The 19129-nt window shown below is 47.2% G+C and overlaps 1 protein-coding gene across 4 annotated transcripts in view; it reads right to left on the bottom strand.

The window, feature by feature from the left end:
• LOC106595078 (rho guanine nucleotide exchange factor 1) overlaps positions 1-19129 on the bottom strand; it is a 51568-nt gene that overhangs the window by 4416 nt on the left and 28023 nt on the right. Inside the window, exons 9-29 of one of the 4 annotated variants that reach the window (XM_045712925.2) lie at positions 15965-16073; positions 15664-15754; positions 15330-15362; positions 13946-14155; positions 13709-13850; positions 12542-12553; positions 11242-11394; positions 8233-8429; positions 7922-8068; positions 7092-7171; positions 6649-6889; positions 6384-6484; positions 6176-6250; positions 5982-6057; positions 5214-5381; positions 4621-4708; positions 4078-4197; positions 3748-3809; positions 887-1033; positions 560-801; positions 65-168 (exon numbers count right to left, since the gene is read on the bottom strand). In XM_045712925.2, the coding sequence (XP_045568881.2) occupies positions 97-168; positions 560-801; positions 887-1033; positions 3748-3809; positions 4078-4197; positions 4621-4708; positions 5214-5381; positions 5982-6057; positions 6176-6250; positions 6384-6484; positions 6649-6889; positions 7092-7171; positions 7922-8068; positions 8233-8429; positions 11242-11394; positions 12542-12553; positions 13709-13850; positions 13946-14155; positions 15330-15362; positions 15664-15754; positions 15965-16073 (2566 nt within the window). In that variant the 3' untranslated portion in view covers positions 65-96. The remainder of the gene's footprint in view (positions 1-64; positions 169-559; positions 802-886; positions 1034-3747; positions 3810-4077; positions 4198-4620; positions 4709-5213; positions 5382-5981; positions 6058-6175; positions 6251-6383; positions 6485-6648; positions 6890-7091; positions 7172-7921; positions 8069-8232; positions 8430-11241; positions 11395-12541; positions 12554-13708; positions 13851-13945; positions 14156-15329; positions 15363-15663; positions 15755-15964; positions 16074-19129) is intronic. The other 3 variants (XM_082961220.1, XM_082961221.1, XM_082961225.1) reach the window with 3 other exon arrangements.

The following is a 19129-nucleotide window of genomic DNA, read 5'->3' as shown; positions in this document are numbered from 1 at the left end:
TATCAGCGGTAAAGAAAAACTCCTCCTATGACATCAGTATAAAGGGTTGTATATGAAGGTTCACCTGGTGTCCTGAAGGTGGCGCTGTGTGTCTCACTAGAAGTTGCCCCCCTCCAGGGAGAACTTAGACAGGGCCTGCTGCAGCCTGTGGTGCTCCTCCTCAACACTCTGATGGAGCAAGATCAATACACAGTTAAATGCTGAATCACACACACACACACCCACACCCACACCCACACCACCCCTCCGTCTCTGCCATCCCTTCCTTTCATAATCTTCTTTCCCTTTTGTGGGTGCTCTTGTGACATCACACAGCTAGCTGCAGACAAAGGCCATTGTCCCAGAACTCCAATTTCACATAGACATTTCAGTGACAATAGCAACAGAGCAGCACAAGCCCTGGTGCAGTGATTTTCTCTGTCTTTCTCTTCTATGCTGCTGTTTGTCCCCATCTATCCTCCTTCGCTCACTCCTTTTATGCTTCAGTCATCCTTTGCAACCCCATTACTCAATCCTCTACAACTTCCTTCCTTCCTTCCTTCCTTCCTTGCTCTCTCACCTGCAGTCTCTTCAGCTGTACCTCCAGACTCTGCAGTTTCTGGCGCACCTCCTCCATCCTCTCCTGGGACAGAACCAGAGGAGCACTGATCCCTCCCTCCTCCTCCATCTTCATCCCTCCACCCTCCTCCCCTTGCAGTCCTTGGTCCTGGCTCTCTGGCCCCTCCCTTCCATTCTCCTCATCAAGCTGTGAGTTGTCTGATAGGCTGATGCTGCCAACCAATAGCCTCTTGAGGGACATGACTGTGGCAGGAGACAGGAACATAACAGTAAGAGGAACATCAGTGAAAATGGTAACCGTTTGGACCAATCAAATGTACCCACTCACCTTCGTTTAACGCGCTATTGGCCACTTTCACCTGATCACTGTTGCTGTGGCCAATCAAGTCGAAGCCTTTGTCCGAGAGGTAATCAATCAGCGAATGACGAGAGTCCACAGACTTCATCTGATCAGTCAGGATGTCCTTATCTCGTTCTATAGACACAGGAACAGTCTTGGTAGTAACGCAGTAACAGTAAAAACACAGGAACAGTCTTGGTAGTAATGCAGTAACAGTAAAAACACAGGAACAGTCTTGGTAGTAACGCAGTAACAGTAAAAACACAGGAAGTCTTGGTAGTAACGCAGCAACAGTAGAAACACAGGAACAGTCTTGGTAGTAACGCAGCAACAGTAAAAACACAGGAACAGTCTTGGTAGTAACGCAGTAACAGTAAAAACACAGGAACAGTCTTGGTAGTAACGCAGTAACAGTAAAAACACAGGAAGTCTTGGTAGTAACGCAGCAACAGTAGAAACACAGGAACAGTCTTGGTAGTAACGCAGTAACAGTAAAAACACGGGAACAGTCTTGGTAGTAACGCAGCAACAGTAAAAACACAGGAACAGTCTTGGTAGTAACGCAGCAACAGTAAAAACACGGGAACAGTCTTGGTAGTAACGCAGTAACAGTAAAAACACGGGAACAGTCTTGGTAGTAACGCAGTAACAGTAAAAACACAGGAACAGTCTTGGTAGTAACGCAGCAACAGTAAAAACACAGGAACAGTCTTGGTAGTAACGCAGTAACAGTAAAAACACAGGAACAGTCTTGGTAGTAACGCAGTAACAGTAAAAACACAGGAACAGTCTTGGTAGTAACGCAGCAACAGTAGAAACACAGGAACAGTCTTGGTAGTAACGCAGTAACAGTAAAAACACAGGAACAGTCTTGGTAGTAACGCAGTAACAGTAAAAACACAGGAACAGTCTTGGTAGTAACGCAGTAACAGTAAACACACAGGAACAGTCTTGGTAGTAATGCAGTAACAGTAAAAACACAGGAACAGTCTTGGTAGTAACGCAGTAACAGTAAAAACACAGGAACAGTCTTGGTAGTAACGCAGCAACAGTAAAAACACAGGAACAGTCTTGGTAGTAACGCAGCAACAGTAGAAACACAGGAACAGTCTTGGTAGTAACGCAGTAACAGTAAAAACACAGGAACAGTCTTGGTAGTAATGCAGTAACAGTAAAAACACAGGAACAGTCTTGGTAGTAACGCAGTAACAGTAAAAACACAGGAACAGTCTTGGTAGTAACAGCAGTAACAGTAACGCAGAACAGTAAAAACACGGAACAGTCTTGGTAGTAACGCAGTAACAGTAAAAACACAGGAACAGTCTTGGTAGTAACGCAGTAACAGTAAAAACACAGGAACAGTCTTGGTAGTAACGCAGTAACAGTAAAAACACAGGAACAGTCTTGGTAGTAATGCAGTAACAGTAAAAACACAGGAACAGTCTTGGTAGTAACGCAGTAACAGTAAAAACACAGGAACAGTCTTGGTAGTAATGCAGTAACAGTAAAAACACAGGAACAGTCTTGGTAGTAACGCAGTCAACAGTAGAAAACACAGGAACAGTCTTGGTAGTAATGCAGTAACAGTAAAAACACAGGAACAGTCTTGGTAGTAACGCAGTAACAGTAGAAACACAGGAACAGTCTTGGTAGTAACGCAGTAACAGTAAAAACACAGGAACAGTCTTGGTAGTAACGCAGTAACAGTAAAAACACAGGAACAGTCTTGGTAGTAACGCAGTAACAGTAACGCAGTAACAGTAAAAACACGGGAACAGTCTTGGTAGTAACGCAGTAACAGTAAAAACACGGGAACAGTCTTGGTAGTAACGCAGCTAACAGATAAAAACACAGGAACAGTCTTGGTAGTAACGCAGTAACAGTAAAAACACAGGAACAGTCTTGGTAGTAATGCAGTAACAGTAAAAACACAGGAACAGTCTTGGTAGTAACGCAGCAACAGTAAAAACACAGGAACAGTCTTGGTAGTAACGCAGTAACAGTAAAAACACAGGAACAGTCTTGGTAGTAACGCAGTAACAGTAAAAACACAGGAACAGTCTTGGTAGTAACGCAGTAACAGTAAAAACACAGGAACAGTCTTTGTAGTAACGCAGTAACAGTAAAAACACAGGAACAGTCTTTGTAGTAACGCAGTAACAGTAAAAACACAGGAACAGTCTTGGTAGTAACGCAGTAACAGTAAAAACACAGGAACAGTCTTGGTAGTAACGCAGTAACAGTAAAAACACAGGAACAGTCTTGGTAGTAATGCAGTAACAGTAAAAACACAGGAACAGTCTTGGTAGTAACGCAGTAACAGTAAAAACACAGGAACAGTCTTGGTAGTAACGCAGCAACAGTAAAAACACGGGAACAGTCTTGGTAGTAACGCAGTAACAGTAAAAACACAGGAACAGTCTTGGTAGTAACGCAGCAACAGTAAAAACACAGGAACAGTCTTGGTAGTAACGCAGTAACAGTAACGCAGTAACAGTAAAAACACAGGAACAGTCTTGGTAGTAACGCAGTAACAGTAACGCAGTAACAGTAAAAACACGGGAACAGTCTTGGTAGTAACGCAGTAACAGTAAAAACACAGGAACAGTCTTGGTAGTAACGCAGCAACAGTAAAAACACAGGAACAGTCTTGGTAGTAACGCAGTAACAGTAAAAACACAGGAACAGTCTTGGTAGTAACGCAGTAACAGTAAAAACACAGGAACAGTCTTGGTAGTAACGCAGTAACAGTAAAAACTAAAACATCAGTAATAACACCATTAACAACGACATTATCAACATCTAGAAGTTCAATGGCTTGAAAGAGGTGCTTTGTTGTCTGTTCTCACCAATGCTGTTTTTCAACAAGACTCCTCCATTTTCAGTGGGGCTGAGAGGGGGTTGAGGAAACCTGAAAGAAAGAGAAGGAGAGAAAGAAATGTGATCGGCGGCAGGTAGGCTAGCAGTTAAGAGTGCTGGGCCAGTAACCTAAAGGTCGCTGGTTCGAATCCTCATGCCGACTACGTGAAAAATCTGTGGATGTACCCTGAGAAAGACGCTTAACCCCAATTGCTCCTTTAAGTCACTCTGGATAAGAGCGTCTGCTAAATGACTCAAATGTGATCAGTGGTCAGAGGACTGGCTTATAACAGTGCACACTCAGAGCTGTGTTGACTCACGTGGTGGGGCTGTATGGGTTTCCTCCTCCTCCAGTTAAGATGCTGTTTCCTCTCTTCAGGTCAGATGGAGGTCCTGTCTTCTTCAGCTCATCTACCGCCATCTTGATCACATCTGTCCAGCTTCACACAACAAAGCCACATCACCACTACACTTGGTGCTTCGTCTTTATCTTCATATCTTCCACCTCTCCTCCTCCCTCCCCATAAACCTCTCTCCTCTCCCCCACTCACTTCTCCCTCTCCCAATCCCCTTCTCTCCTCCTCTCCCCTTCCCAAACCCTTCTCTCCCCCTCTCACTTCTCCCTCTCCCAATTCCCTTCTCTCCTCCTCTCCCCTTCCCAAAACCTTCTCTCCCCCTCTCCCCCACTCACTTCTCCCTCTCCCCCTCCCAAACCCTTCTCTCCCCCACTCACTTCTCTATCTCCCAATCCCCTTCTCTCCTCTCCTCTCCCCTTCCCAAACCCTTCTCTCTCCCTCTCCCACACTCACTTATCCCTCTCCCCTCCTAATCCCCTTCTCTTCTCTTCTCTCTCCCACACTCACTTCCTCCTCTCCCCGACAGATTGAGCCACCAGTTCGTAGATCTGAGCCCCGCTGTCCCAGGTGAAGATCACGTAGAAGGCCTTACGGTCTGACAGAGGGACAGAAGAGAGGGGGATTGAGCTGACATATTCCTGCAAGGTGTTTGTGTGTGCGTGCAGCTCCATGTTAATGATGTTGTGTTTTGTTGAATACCAAATATGGCAGGTGTTGTTGTTGTGGGGGGAGGCCGGAGACAGATACTCTTTTTGGAAGTGGGTTGCTCTTTTGACTCTTACATGGATCAGACCCTGTGCTGTCAAGTTTCTGAAATACCAGCCTCTTGAGTCATGCCTGAACAGCCTTTGGCCGTGTACGTAGGCTGACAGTGCATGGCCATCAGATTGCAGGACTGCATAGGAAAAAGGCAAAGCAGCTAGCAAGGTACTGCTCTTTGTCGGCGATCATGGACAGCCTGTATAGAGAAGGTGCTTTGACACTATTTTTGACACTACGTGTGTCCATGTATCTGTGAACCTTTGAAATGTTTGAATCCTTCGGGACTGTAATGTGATTTGTGCATTCAAATGAAGTATTTAAAGATGTGCGCGTCTCACCTGTGGCCACCTCTCGGAGGAAGGCAGAGTCTAGTTTGATGATAGGGCTGAGCATCTGCTTGCCCTCCTGAACAGCGATGTTACTCTTACTCTGACACTTCAACACCATCTTATCATCCTGCTTCTGTAACAGCACCAACAGGTCCCCCAGCAACACACACTGCACTTCTGAGAGGGGGACAGGAACAGGGTGGAGAGGAGAGGAGGAGAGTGGGGCAGGAACAGGGTGGAGAGGAGAGGAGGAGGAGAGGAGGAGAGTGGGGAAGGAACAGGGTGGAGAGGAGAGGAGGAGGAGAGGAGGAGAGTGGGACAGGAACAGGGTGGAGAGAAGAGGAGGAGGAGAGTGGGGCAGGAACAGGGTGGAGAGGAGAGGAGGAGAGGGGGACAGGAACAGGGTGGAGAGGAGAGGAGGAGAGTGGGGCAGGAACAGGGTGGAGAGGAGAGGAGGAGGAGAGGAGGAGAGTGGGACAGGAACAGGGTGGAGAGGAGAGGAGGAGAGTGGGACAGGAACAGGGTGGAGAGAAGAGGAGGAGGAGAGTGGGGCAGGAACAGGGTAGAGAGGAGAGGAGGAGAGTGGGACAGGAACAGGGTGGAGAGGAGAGGAGGAGAGTGGGGCAGGAACAGGGTGGAGAGGAGAGGAGGAGGAAGAGAGTGGGGCAGGAAGTGAACAGCAGAAGAACAACAGCTTGGGTTTGTGTAAAATGAAATCAGACAGACGATTGGTTGATACATCAAAACAAACTAATGTTTGTAGAGTTGATAGTGCACCTAAAGTTTTCTCCTTGGTCACTCTCCAGGTCAGAGGCCCCTCATAGATCATCCTTCTCTGGGCCAGGTCAAGGTACTGAGAGAGAAGAGAACAACAGAGACTGATAAAGAATGAGAGAACAGGACAACTGTAGAAAGGATAGCATGAAGAGCACTGGACCACACTACAAGAAGCCCTCACTATGGTCAGTCACCTTGTACTCCAGGTACAGCTCGTTACTGGGTTTGAGTCCTGAGGTGTCCAGCCTGCGCTGGTAGTCTTTCAGGGTCTGGAGGGAGAGAGAGAAATCATTTCTACTTTCCCTCAGACACTTATAAGAACAGCAGTAGTGTGTGTGTGTGTGTGTGTGTGTGTGTGTGTGTGTGTGTGTGTGTGTGTGTGTGTGTGTGTGTGTGTCGCACCAGCAGGTTCTCCATCTGTTTGACCTCCTCGTTGACGTGGTTGAGGATCTTCCTACAGCACTCTGCACTCTGCTGAATACTCTCCTTCTCCAAGGTGTCCTCTACAGGAATACACACAACACATGTCACCACACACACACACACACACACACACACACACACACACACACACACACACACACACACACACACACACACACACACACACACACACACACACACAGTCTGTTTATCTGAATGAGAGCACGGAAGGACACACACAGACCTGTGCACTTGGCGATGTTTTCCAGCAGCAGGGGGTATTTGGTGAGCCTCTGCATCTCAGTGGGGATGATGTCCTTCAGCTGCAGCCTACGACACTGAGGCCTACTCTCTGCCTCCAGTATGAAGGAGTTGAAACGAGGGTCTTTCTTCTGTCTCATCTTCAGCTGTTCCAGGGCCCACGTCTGGTGACTGCAGAACCTAGACGTCAGCTTCTGAAACCACTCACCCTCCGTCCCTCCAAACTAGACAGAGAGAGATGGGGAGAGAGAAAGTGAGAGAGAGAAAGAGGGAGTGATTAAAAGCTTTCTTTAGGGATCCATTTCCCCAAGTATCCACTTCATATAAGGGATGAGGGGGTTAGGCTGAGATGGGGTGAGGGGCACAGAGAGAGGGCAGTGAGGGGCAGAGAGACAGGGGGGTGATGGAAGGTGACCTGTTCCTTACCCTATTGAGTAACGTGGTTCCGATGGCCTTGACGATGAAATTGTGCTGACGCAGCTTCTTCAGGTGCTCATAGAAAGCATCTGCACAGAAACACACAGGGAGCACAGAGGTTGGACTGGGGCAGACTTATGGTTGGGTTATTATGGTCAGACTGAGGTCAATTTACAGTTGGATTCCAGTTACACTAGGGTTCATTTACTAGTGATGAGGGGAAAATATTGATACAGTTATATATCAGGATATCATTTTGGAAGGTATGCCGTATTATTTTGACAGTATCGCAATATTATTTGTGCGCTAGTTGCACCAAAGTTCCAGTATTTTCCCTTCAGAGCTTGTTCTCCATCTTCTTTTTAAATAAGGAACCAATTTGTTTTCAGCACTTTTATTTCCATGACTGATCAAAACTTGTTTTCTCATGACTCTCTCTTGTCCTCCTGCAGCAGACATTTGGTGAGCAGTATGTTTGGAACATGGAATCGTAATAAAATTACAGCATCGAATCGCAATACATATCGTCTCGGCACCTAAGCATTGTGGTAACATGGTATCGTGAGGTCTTTGGCAATTCCCAGCCCTACAATTTACAGTGGTCAGACTGACATCAGCCAGGATCAGAACTGTAGAAGTGCTGTTGTCGGGTAACGGTCACAGCCATGCAGTTGCAGTCATGTAGTCATACTGTGTAAGTGTGGTTGTATGTCAGGGGTTTTGCGGTCGTACTGTAGTTGGGGTTACGGTCGTCCAGTGGCAGAACATTGGTCATGTGGTTGTACTGTAGCGGGGGTTATGGTGATTCTACGGTCATGCAGCGGTGGGACTGTACTCACAGTGCATGTCTATGATCTCGTCCAGGCTGGGGAAGATGGTGGCCAGCTCTGTGGCGGTCATGAGTTCCTCTCTCTCCAGAGGCTTCCAGAACACGGTCTGCAGAACACTCAGCATGCGCACGTGGGCGTGCTCCGTCGCAAACAACTCTGAGAGAGAGAGAGATGACTCTAGTGCCAATTCATTCTCAATATTTTGCATCAGATGAGTAGCAGCTCAATGTTGCACTGCAATTATTTCTAAACCTTAGTTTCTTTCCTCCTCCGTAGGCTGGATGCCTCCATCCCCCACCCCTCCCCCCGCCCCTCCTCACCGTTGATGACCTCCTGCCGCTTGGTCTCCTTCTTGCTGAGGTCTTTGAGGGTGTCTGGGGGGGTGTGTTCTCTCCAGTTGGGCGGGTCCTGCTCCAGCTCCAGGAGGCGAGGGTCCTGTTCCTCCTGCTGGGGGGTGGGGCCAGAGAGGGAAAGACCTGGGAGCACACCCTCGGGGGGTAACACCCCTTCATCAACACTGATGGAAGAGAGGAGGAGGACAGAGGAGGAGGAGAGGGGCAGGTATAAGGGTATGGGGATAAAGGGTATGGGCGATAATATGAAAAGAATCTAACGCGACGCTAGAAAACCTGCTTGGGTTGAGAAGCATTTGGATTGGGACAGTAAGCTATTGGCTGGTTCAAAGTCTACATAATCCACACACAGCACTAACATTACACTTAGTTACAGTTAGTACTGTAGCCCTGACTCTAGGAAACTAAGTCTGGCTCTGGCCCTCCTCCTCCAGTCAAGCTGTGTCACTCAGCATGAATCTCTTCCTGTCTTAATGAAGCTTCTGAGAACACAGTGGAAGAAGCTTCCATTCACACTCACTCAGTCTTTCTGTATTATAGTCAGACATTAGACAGTCAATAAAGCAAAGTTAGTTGGTCAGTAATATCAGTCAGTCTGCCTGTCCGTCCATCAGTTACTATAGTCAGTCTGCCTGCCTGTCCGTCCATCAGTTACTATAGTCAGTCAGTCTGTCTGCCTGTCCATCAGTTACTATAGTCAGTCAGTCTGTCTGCCCGTCCATCAGTTACTATAGTCAGTCAGTCTGCCTGTCCGTCCATCAGTTACTATAGTCAGTCAGTCTGGCTGTCCGTCCATCAGTTACTATAGTCAGTCAGTCTGGCTGTCCGTCCATCAGTTACTATAGTCAGTCAGTCTGGCTGTCCGTCCATCAGTTACTATAGTCAGTCAGTCTGGCTGTCCGTCCATCAGTTACTATAGTCAGTCAGTCAGCCTGTCCATCAGTTACTATAGTCAGTCAGTCTGCCTGTCCATCAGTTACTATAGTCAGTCAGTCTGCCTGTCCGTCCATCAGTTACTATAGTCAGTCAGTCTGCCTGTCCGTCCATCAGTTACTATAGTCAGTCAGTCTGGCTGTCCGTCCATCAGTTACTATAGTCAGTCAGTCTGGCTGTCCGTCCATCAGTTGCTATAGTCAGTCAGTCTGGCTGTCCATCAGTTACTATAGTCAGTCAGTCTGGCTGTCCATCAGTTACTATAGTCAGTCTGCCTGTCCATCAGTTACTATAGTCAGTCAGTCTGCCTGTCCATCAGTTACTATAGTCAGTCAGTCTGGCTGTCTGCCCATCAGTTACCATAGTCAGTCAGTCTGGCTGTCCGTCCATCAGTTACTATAGTCAGTCAGTCTGGCTGTCCGTCCATCAGTTACTATAGTCAGTCAGTCTGGCTGTCTGCCCATCAGTTACCATAGTCAGTCAGTCTGGCTGTCCGTCCATCAGTTACTATAGTCAGTCAGTCTGGCTGTCTGCCCATCAGTTACTATAGTCAGTCAGTCTGGCTGTCCGTCCATCAGTTACTATAGTCAGTTAGTCTGCCTGTCCGTCCATCAGTTACCATAGTCAGTCAGTCTGGCTGTCCATCAGTTACTATAGTCAGTCAGTCTGGCTGTCTGCCCATCAGTTACCATAGTCAGTCAGTCTGGCTGTCCGTCCATCAGTTACCATAGTCAGTTAGTCTGTCCGTCCATCCATCAGTTAGTAAAGTCAATCAGTCAGTCTGCCTGCCTGTCCATCAGTTAGTATAGTCAGTCTGCCTGCCTAACCATCAGATAGTATAGTCAGTCAGTCAGTCTGCCTGTCCAACAGTTACTATAGTCAGTCAGTCAGTCTGCCTGTCCATCAGTTACTATAGTCAGTCAGTCAGTCTGCCTGTCCATCAGTTACTATAGTCAGTCAGTCAGTCTGCCTGTCCATCAGTTACTATAGTCAGTCAGTCAGTCTGCCTGTCCATCAGTTACTATAGTCAGTCAGTCTGCCTGACCATCAGTTACTATAGTCAGTCAGTCTGTCCGTCCATCAGTTACTATAGTCAGTCAGTCAGTCTGCCTGTCCATCAGTTACTATAGTCAGTCAGTCTGCCTGTCCATCAGTTACTATAGTCAGTCAGTCAGTCTGCCTGTCCATCAGTTACTATAGTCAGTCAGTCTGCCTGTCCATCAGTTACTATAGTCAGTCAGTCTGCCTGTCCATCAGTTACTATAGTCAGTCAGTCAGTCTGCCTGACCATCAGTTAGTATAGTCAGTCAGTCAGTCAGTCAGTCTGTCCATCAGTTACTATAGTCAGTCAGCCTGTCCATCAGTTACTATAGTCAGTCAGTCTGCCTGACCATCAGTTAGTATAGTCAGTCAGTCTGCCTGACCATCAGTTATTATAGTCAGTCTGCCTGCCTGACCATCAGTTAGTATAGTTAGCCAGTCTGCCTATCCATCAGTTAGTATAGTCAGTCAGTCTGCCTGACCATCAGTTAGTATAGTCAGTCAGTCTGCCTGACCATCAGTTAGTATAGTCAGTCAGTCTGCCTATCCATCAGTTAGTATAGTTAGTCAGTCTGCCTGACCATCAGTTAGTATAGTCAGCCAGTCTGCCTGACCATCAGTTAATATAGTTAGTCAGTCTGCCTGACCATCAGTTAATATAGTCAGTCTGCCTGCCTGTCCATCAGTTAGTATAGTCAGCCAGTCTGCCTGACCATCAGTTAGTATAGTCAGTCTGCCTGCCTGTCCATCAGTTAATATAGTCAGTCAGTCTGCCTGACCATCAGTTAATATAGTCAGTCAGTCAGTCAGTCAGTCAGTCAGTCAGTCAGTCAGTCAGTCAGTCAGCCTGTCCATCAGTTAATATAGTCAGTCAGTCAGTCAGCCTGTCCATCAGTTAGTATAGTCAGTCAGTCAGTCTGTCCATCAGTGACTCTGTCCATCTGTGGCTGCGCTCCTCTCTCTCCCCCTGTGAGAGAAGGCAGGGTAGGGAGTCTGCCTTACGAGGGGTGGGGAGAGGTCGGGGAGGAGTGTGCTGCCGTGGCGGCGGCTTGCAGGTCCACATCGCTACGGGAACGCGACTGTTTGGCCCGGGAGGAGCCACGGCGACGGGAGGAATGTCTGTCCACACGAGCACTCTCACTGCGCCCCACACGCCTGGGGAGGAAGGGAGGGAGGAAGGGAGGGAGGGAGGGAGCAGGAGAGTACATCGAGGGAAGGGAGAGAGGAGAGTGAGAGGAAAACCAGTGGGTGGGAAAAATACAAGGAGGATGGTAGTATAAGGAGGAAGGCAGGGGAGGAGAGGAAGTAGAGAGACAGGATACAGGAACCACAAGGAAATGGTGCAAAAGACCAAACCAAAGAGTACAGAGTGGAACAACAAAGACAGGGGAGATATTAGGATAAAGTGGATCCAAGCAGGAGAACCATTACAGAGGAAGTCAATGTGATGTCAAAGGAATGTAGAGGATTAAAAGAAAAACACACAAGAGATGTGACAGAGAATGGATGGTTAGACTCATAGCATAGACACACTCCACACAGTCCTGGGTTACTGCTTAATGACTGGCCCTATCAGAAACACATTGGAAGCATAGAGACACTACACACAGTCCTGGGTTACTGCTTAATGACTGGCCCTATCAGAAACACATTGGAAGCATAGACACACTCCACACAGTCCTGGGTTACTGCTTAATGACTGGCCCTATCAGAAACACATTGGAAGCATAGAGACACTACACACAGTCCTGGGTTACTGCTTAATGACTGGCCCTATCAGAAACACATTGGAAGCATAGACACACTCCACACAGTCCTGGGTTACTGCTTAATGACTGGCCCTATCAGAAACACATTGGAAGCATAGACACACTCCACACAGTCCTGGGTTACTGCTTAATGACTGGCCCTATCAGAAACACATTGGAAGCCCATCTTCCTCAAGACTATTAGTTAAGAAAGCGGTCCTTAGTAACATCTGTGTGTCTGTGTACCAAGGCCTTTCAATTACGCAATGTTAAATGGCAATCAATTGGGCTTATCAACCCTCCAATCTCACACACACACACTGACAAGAAGACTACTATTCTCTAACATCACAGCCCACTCACGTCACTTCAAGGTACAGGATAAACAATACTTAGCCATGCAGTGTGTGTGTGTGTGTGTGTGTGTGTGTGTGTGTGGTGTGTGTGTGTGTGTGTGTGTGTGTGTGTGTACAGTAACGCAGGATGGACTGTGTGTTATCAATATGAGGCCCAGTGCGTGTCCGTATCCCTGTCGCAGAGAAGTAGAAACCCACCTTGTCTTGCGTCTGTAAAAACACGGGACAGCACAGTTACATAACCACCACAACCATTAAACAGTAACACACCTCCTTTCTAGAAACCTCCAACTCCCCCATCAACCGCTGCAGCACACGGACAGAGGCTAACAGCACTGAACGCACTGTAAAACCACAGAAAGCAAAGCTCGCCCACAAACACAACACGTCTGCTGTCCTGAACATGGTACCACATGAAGCCCTGTGAAGACTGGACAACAGAACATAGCGGAACCCTATAGAACCACACACACCGATGCCTTCTGCAAGCAACAGACATGAAAGCGAACCAGACCTCACTGCTTGACTTACAGTAGGACTGGGATAAAGCCGACAACAGACAAATCTGAAGCTGGACCGCACGGCTGAAGCACAGTAAAAGCCAACTTAATGAACTTAAGCCTGTAGAGATACAATGCTGTACAAATCAAATATAGCACAATGAATGCCCAACTCAGACAGACGCACAACCCCAGACAACATAACGTTATACCAGCTTTCCCCAGCTCTGGTACTTGAGTCTAGCCTGCAGACACACAGACAAGATGACACGCTACAGTACAATGTTAACTATTATACACTTAACTTGCTCTGAACAACTGAGCAGAGTCAGCATCGCACAAACAAGGAGACAGCAGTGGTGCTTTGGAAGAAGAGCAAACAAACATGAAAAATGGACACACAGAGTGAAAGAAAGTGGAGAACAGGTAAACAAAACAAGAGATTTGTGGTAGAGGAGAAGGGAGGAGGGGTTGGGGGCTGGAGGGGAAGACCAGGTCCCTGTAGCCCCAGGAAGGGTCCATCTCCAAATGCTGGGTGGGTCTTGGTGATGTTCGCTACATGGAGCTGCTCTGGCAGGGCAGGGCTAAGGTGTGGTAGGTAGGCTAGGCAGCACAGTACACAGCAGGGACAGACGGAGACACTGAGGGAGTTTTACCACGCTCCCTCAGCCTTAGCATAGCCACTGACCCCTAACCTTTTTAAAATGTTTGACTGTATGTTCAACTTTACCTAATGGTGTTGGGTCTATGTTGGTATTTGGTTTTATACATCTCATCTACTCCACCATATCCCCCCCCCCCCCCCCCCGTCTCTTTACCTCTCTCTTCCTCTATTTATCCCTTTCCCTTACTACCTCTCTCTCACCTGTCTTTGTCCAGGTTTTCCTCCAGGGGGGGTTCATTGGGTGAGGGGGGCTCCCATATAGCCAGCCCCCCTGCCATCCCCGCGGGGGACACCTCACCCCCCTCCGCCACCAACTGGGGGTCCGAACGACTGCTGAACAGACCTGGGAAAGGAGGGAAGAAAGCACACATCAGATTCACCTCACTAAGTTAGGTTGGGTGCTGCTATGCTACCATGTATCCGTCCAATCAGCCTTACCTATCTCGCTGTGGGAGAAGTCTGGGCTGGAGGTCACACTGATGTGAACCCCTGAGCCCTCGCTGACCTCCAAACCCTGATGGGGGGAGGATCCTGTGGAAACAGACTTCCTGTTTATTGCTGGAGGGGCGGCATCAGGGGCAGAGGAGCCTCGAGAGGGGAAGGGGCCGCTGGAAACTTTACGCTCATGATTCACCTTCTCTTTATCCACTGAGAGAGAGGTAAAGAGAGGTAGAGAAAGATGGTAAAAGGGATGACATTGAGAAAAAAAAGAGTCAAAACAGTCAGTCATTTCCATGAGAGACCATGAGAGAGAGAGACAGACGGAGACAGACAGGATGAGTATAGGGCAATCAGCCGATCTGTGGTGAGAGAGGAGGGTTAATCATTCTCAGGGTGGGGACAGTTTAGTGCCTATGTTCACAACCCTACGACAGACTGACCGTGTGAGTGTGCGTGTGCGTGTGCGTGTGTGTGTGAGAGAGAGAGAGAGAGAGAGAGAGCTGGGTGAGATGGAGATCCATGTCGTGATAAATTGACCAATTGTTTCGATAATGATAAATCAGCAATAAATCATGTTTGGGGGAGGTGCTAGAGCTGGGCGAGATGGACAAAAAGTGATAATGTGATGATAGTAACTATTTTGCTCGATAACAATAAATAGCCTACAACAATAAAACTAAACGTTTTAAAAGGGACAGTTAGGCTACTTTACATTAGCGGGAGGGCTTTAGACTATTGATTTCCAGTGCCAAGCAAGTCAACTGAGATAGCAGTGGGAACTCAAAACACTTAGCTAGTGATATTGTTGCTATATAGACATGTAGGCTAATTGATTCATCTATCAGTAAATGTAGGCTAATCGATTCATCTATCAGTAAATGTAGGCTAACATCCTACAACAACCTTCCAGCGCTAGGCCTAGGCTACTTGATGTACAACAAGAGCTCACGGTTTTACCAATTTGACATCCGATTCTGATGGTTATCCGCGTTTCTCCAAACATCAAATTTCAAAGTTGCACAAACGTCACATTTCTGCAGGAATCATCATAACGCATAGGCTATTACCGTTGACCAAATAACGGTTTCAGAACAATCTACAGGAACATTGTATAGAAAAATCACAGATGTTTGTTTTTTCGCCCAAGATGTAGTGTATGTGGTCAGTCCATCTATCAAAACACCAGTGATTACAGATCATATAATCTACACCTAGACGCAAAACAGCAAGTCAACAAATCATAAACTTGGCATTCCCCTCGGATCCCCTTCCGGGTTGATTTGGTACATGCAAACATGCATTGGGGTTGATTAGTAAGGACTAAACCATTCTAGAGATAAAGGGGTGGGGAAGAGGAGATGAAAGAGCCAGACGGTGGTACCTTCAGCCTCCACTTTAGGAAGTTTGACCTCAGCTGAAAGAAGAACACAGGGCAAGACAACGGGTTCTTTTTAATTCTACAAAGACTTTGGCTTATACAGGCACTATGGTCATTCTGGTAGACCCACTTTTAGATAGCGATCGATAATCAAACACCTGACATAGCTTATACAATATGTCATCCATTCTGTTTCTCTGTACCTTCAGTATGCAGTATGTATTTAGTAGTGCATACAGTATGTATTTATTGTTTTTTAACTATGTAAGAAAGAAACTAATTTCCCCTTGGGTATTGATAAAGTACAATCTCATATCATGACACTGCTGGTACGTACTGCTGCCAGCAATCCAGCCACCGGCGGCGCTGAGGATGTTGGGAAAACCCCCCTTTGGTTTAGATTTAGTGGACTCCTCACTCTTCTTATTCTGAGAGGGAGGAAGAGAGACAAAGAGAGACAAAGAGAGAGCACATTATGACAAGAACAGTCTAATAATACTGGATAGGTTGGTGTGTGGTATGGACCGTGGAGTCCAGCTAGCTAGCTAGCTAGCTGCCAGACAGACAGACAGACAGACAGACAGACAGACAGACAGACAGACAGACAGACAGACAGACAGACAGACAGACAGACAGACCTTCCCAAGGGGTCTCCTGAAGAACCCTCTGGACTTCTTACTGTCAGCTACTCTGGACTTCACTCCTAGGTGCTTCATGTAGAAGGCCACTGCTGCAAAGATCGACGAACTGGAGGATGAGAGAGAGGGAGGGAGAGCGAGATCTCTGTAAAGTTCATGGTGATGAAAGTACATACTGTATAACTGCATATATATTGACAATGCAACAGAAACAGTAATGATACACTATTATAGAGGATGCTAAAGCATGAGCTGTAAATAAAAAGTATAGACGTGAAAGAGAGGGAGAAAAGGGGTGGGGTTGAGATGAGATGAGAAAAGGGGTGGGGTTGAGATGAGATGAGAAAAGGGGTGGGATTGAGATGAGATGAGAAAAGGGGTGGGGTTGAGATGAGAAAAGGGGTGGGGTTGAGATGAGAAAAGGGGTGGGATTGAGATGAGATGAGAAAAGGGGTGGGATTGAGATGAGAAAAGGGTTGGGGTTGAGATGAGAAAAGCGGTGGGGTTTGAGATGAGAAAAGCGGTGGGGTTGAGAAGAGAAAAGGGGTGGGGTTGAGATGAGAAGAGAAAAGGGGTGGGGTTGAGATGAGAAGAGAAAAGGGGTGGGGTTGAGAAGAGAAAAGGGGTGGGGTTGAGATGAGAAAAGGGGTGGGGTTGAGATGAGAAAAGGGGTGGGGTTGAGATGAGAAAAGGGGTGGGGTTGAGATGAGAAAAGGGGTGGGGTTGAGATGAGAAAAGGGGTGGGGTTGAGATGAGAAAAGGGGTGGGGTTGAGATGAGAAAGGGGTGGGGTTGAGATGAGAAAAGGGGTGGGGTGATGCTGGGTGGAGAGTTGGAAATTTACCAGAGAGGAAAGGAGGAGTAGAGAGAGGAGCTTGAGAGGGAAAATGCAAGAGCTTTTCAAACTGAGGCCATAAGACCATAAACCAAGTCAGTCTACATTAGCTACAGAATGCCATTTACGGCAAAGTAATGCAACTACAGGACTGAAGTCTGCACAACGTTCACCTACAGTACTGAAGTCTGCACAACGTTCACCTACAGTACTGAAGTCTGCACAACGTTCACCTACAGTACTGAAGCCTGCACAACGTTCACCTACAGTACTGAAGCCTGCACAACGTTGACCTACAGTACTGAAGCCTGCACAACGTTCACCTACAGTACTGAAGCCTGCACAACGTTCACCTACAGTACTAAAGTCTGCACAACGTTCACCTACAGTACTGAAGCCTGCACAACGTTCACCTACAGTACTGAAGTCTGCACAGCGTTCACCTACAGTACTGAAGTCTGCACAGCGTTCACCTACAGTACTGAAGCCTGCACAACGTTCACCTACAGTACTGAAGCCTGCACAACGTTCACCTACAGTACTGAAGTCTGCACAACGTTCACCTACAGTACTGAAGTCTGCACAACGTTCACCTACAGTACTGAAGTCTGCACAACGTACAACTACAGTACTGAAGTCTACACAACGTTCACCTACAGTACTGAAGTCTGCACAACGTACAATAACAGTACTGAAGTCTGCACAACGTACAATAACAGTACTGAAGTCTGCACAACGTTCACCTACAGTACTGAAGTCTGCACAACATACAATAACAGTACTGAAGTCTGCACAACGTTCACCTACAGTACTGAAGTCTGCACAACGTACAATAACAGTACTGAAGTCTGCACAACGTACAACTACAGTACTGAAGTCTACACAACGTTCACCTACAGTACTTAAGTCTGCACAACGTACAATAACAGTACTGAAGTCTGCACAACGTACAATAACAGTACTGAAGTCTGCACAACGTTCACCTACAGTACTGAAGTCTGCACAACATACAATAACAGTACTGAAGTCTGCACAACGTTCACCTACAGTACTGAAGTCTGCACAACGTACAATAACAGTACTGCAGTCTGCACAACGTTCACCTACAGTACTGAAGTCTGCACAACGCACAACTACAGTACTGAAGTCTGCACAACGCTCAACTACAGTACTGAAGTCTGCAAAACGTTCACCTACAGTACTGAAGTCTGCACAACGTTCACCTACAGTACTGAAGTCTGCACAACGTTCACCTACAGTACTGAAGTCTGCACAACGTTCACCTACAGTACTGAAGTCTGCACAACGTTCACCTACAGTACTGAAGTCTGCACAACGTACAACTACAGTACTGAAGTCTGCACAACGTTCACCTACAGTACTGAAGTCTGCACAACGTTCACCTACAGTACTGAAGTCTGCACAACGTTCACCTACAGTACTGAAGTCTGCACAACGTTCACCTACAGTACTGAAGTCTGCACAACGTTCACCTACAGTACTGAAGTCTGCACAACGTTCACCTACAGTACTGAAGTCTGCACAACGTACAACTACAGTACTGAAGTCTGCACAACGTTCACCTACAGTACTGAAGCCTGCACAACGTTCACCTACAGTACTGAAGCCTGCACAACGTTCACCTACAGTACTGAAGTCTGCACAACGTTCACCTACAGTACTGAAGTCTGCACAACGTTCACCTACAGTACTGAAGTCTGCACAACGTTCACCTACAGTACTGAAGTCTGCACAACGTTCACCTACAGTACTGAAGCCTGCACAACGTTCACCTACAGTACTGAAGCCTGCACAACGTTCACCTACAGTACTGAAGCCTGCACAACTTTCACCTACAGTACTGAAGTCTGCACAACGTACAACTACAGTACTGAAGTCTGCACAACGTTCACCTACAGTACTGAAGTCTGCACAACGTTCACCTACAGTACTGAAGTCTGCACAACGTTCACCTACAGTACTGAAGCCTGCACAACGTTCACCTACAGTACTGAAGCCTGCACAACGTTCACCTACAGTACTGAAGCCTGCACAACGTTCACCTACAGTACTGAAGCCTGCACAACGTTCACCTACAGTACTGAAGCCTGCACAACGTTCACCTACAGTACTGAAGCCTGCACAACGTTCACCTACAGTACTGAAGCCTGCACAACGTTCACCTACAGTACTGAAGCCTGCACAACGTTCACCTACAGTACTGAAGTCTGCACAACGTTCACCTACAGTACTGAAGTCTGCACAACGTTCACCTACAGTACTGAAGCCTGCACAACGTTCACCTACAGTACTGAAGCCTGCACAACGTTC

This window comes from Salmo salar, chromosome 02 (genome assembly GCF_965601325.2).
Source record: "Salmo salar chromosome 02, fSalSal1, whole genome shotgun sequence".
Lineage (NCBI taxonomy): Eukaryota > Metazoa > Chordata > Actinopteri > Salmoniformes > Salmonidae > Salmo > Salmo salar.
This window is presented reverse-complemented; position numbering and strand designations above follow the sequence as displayed.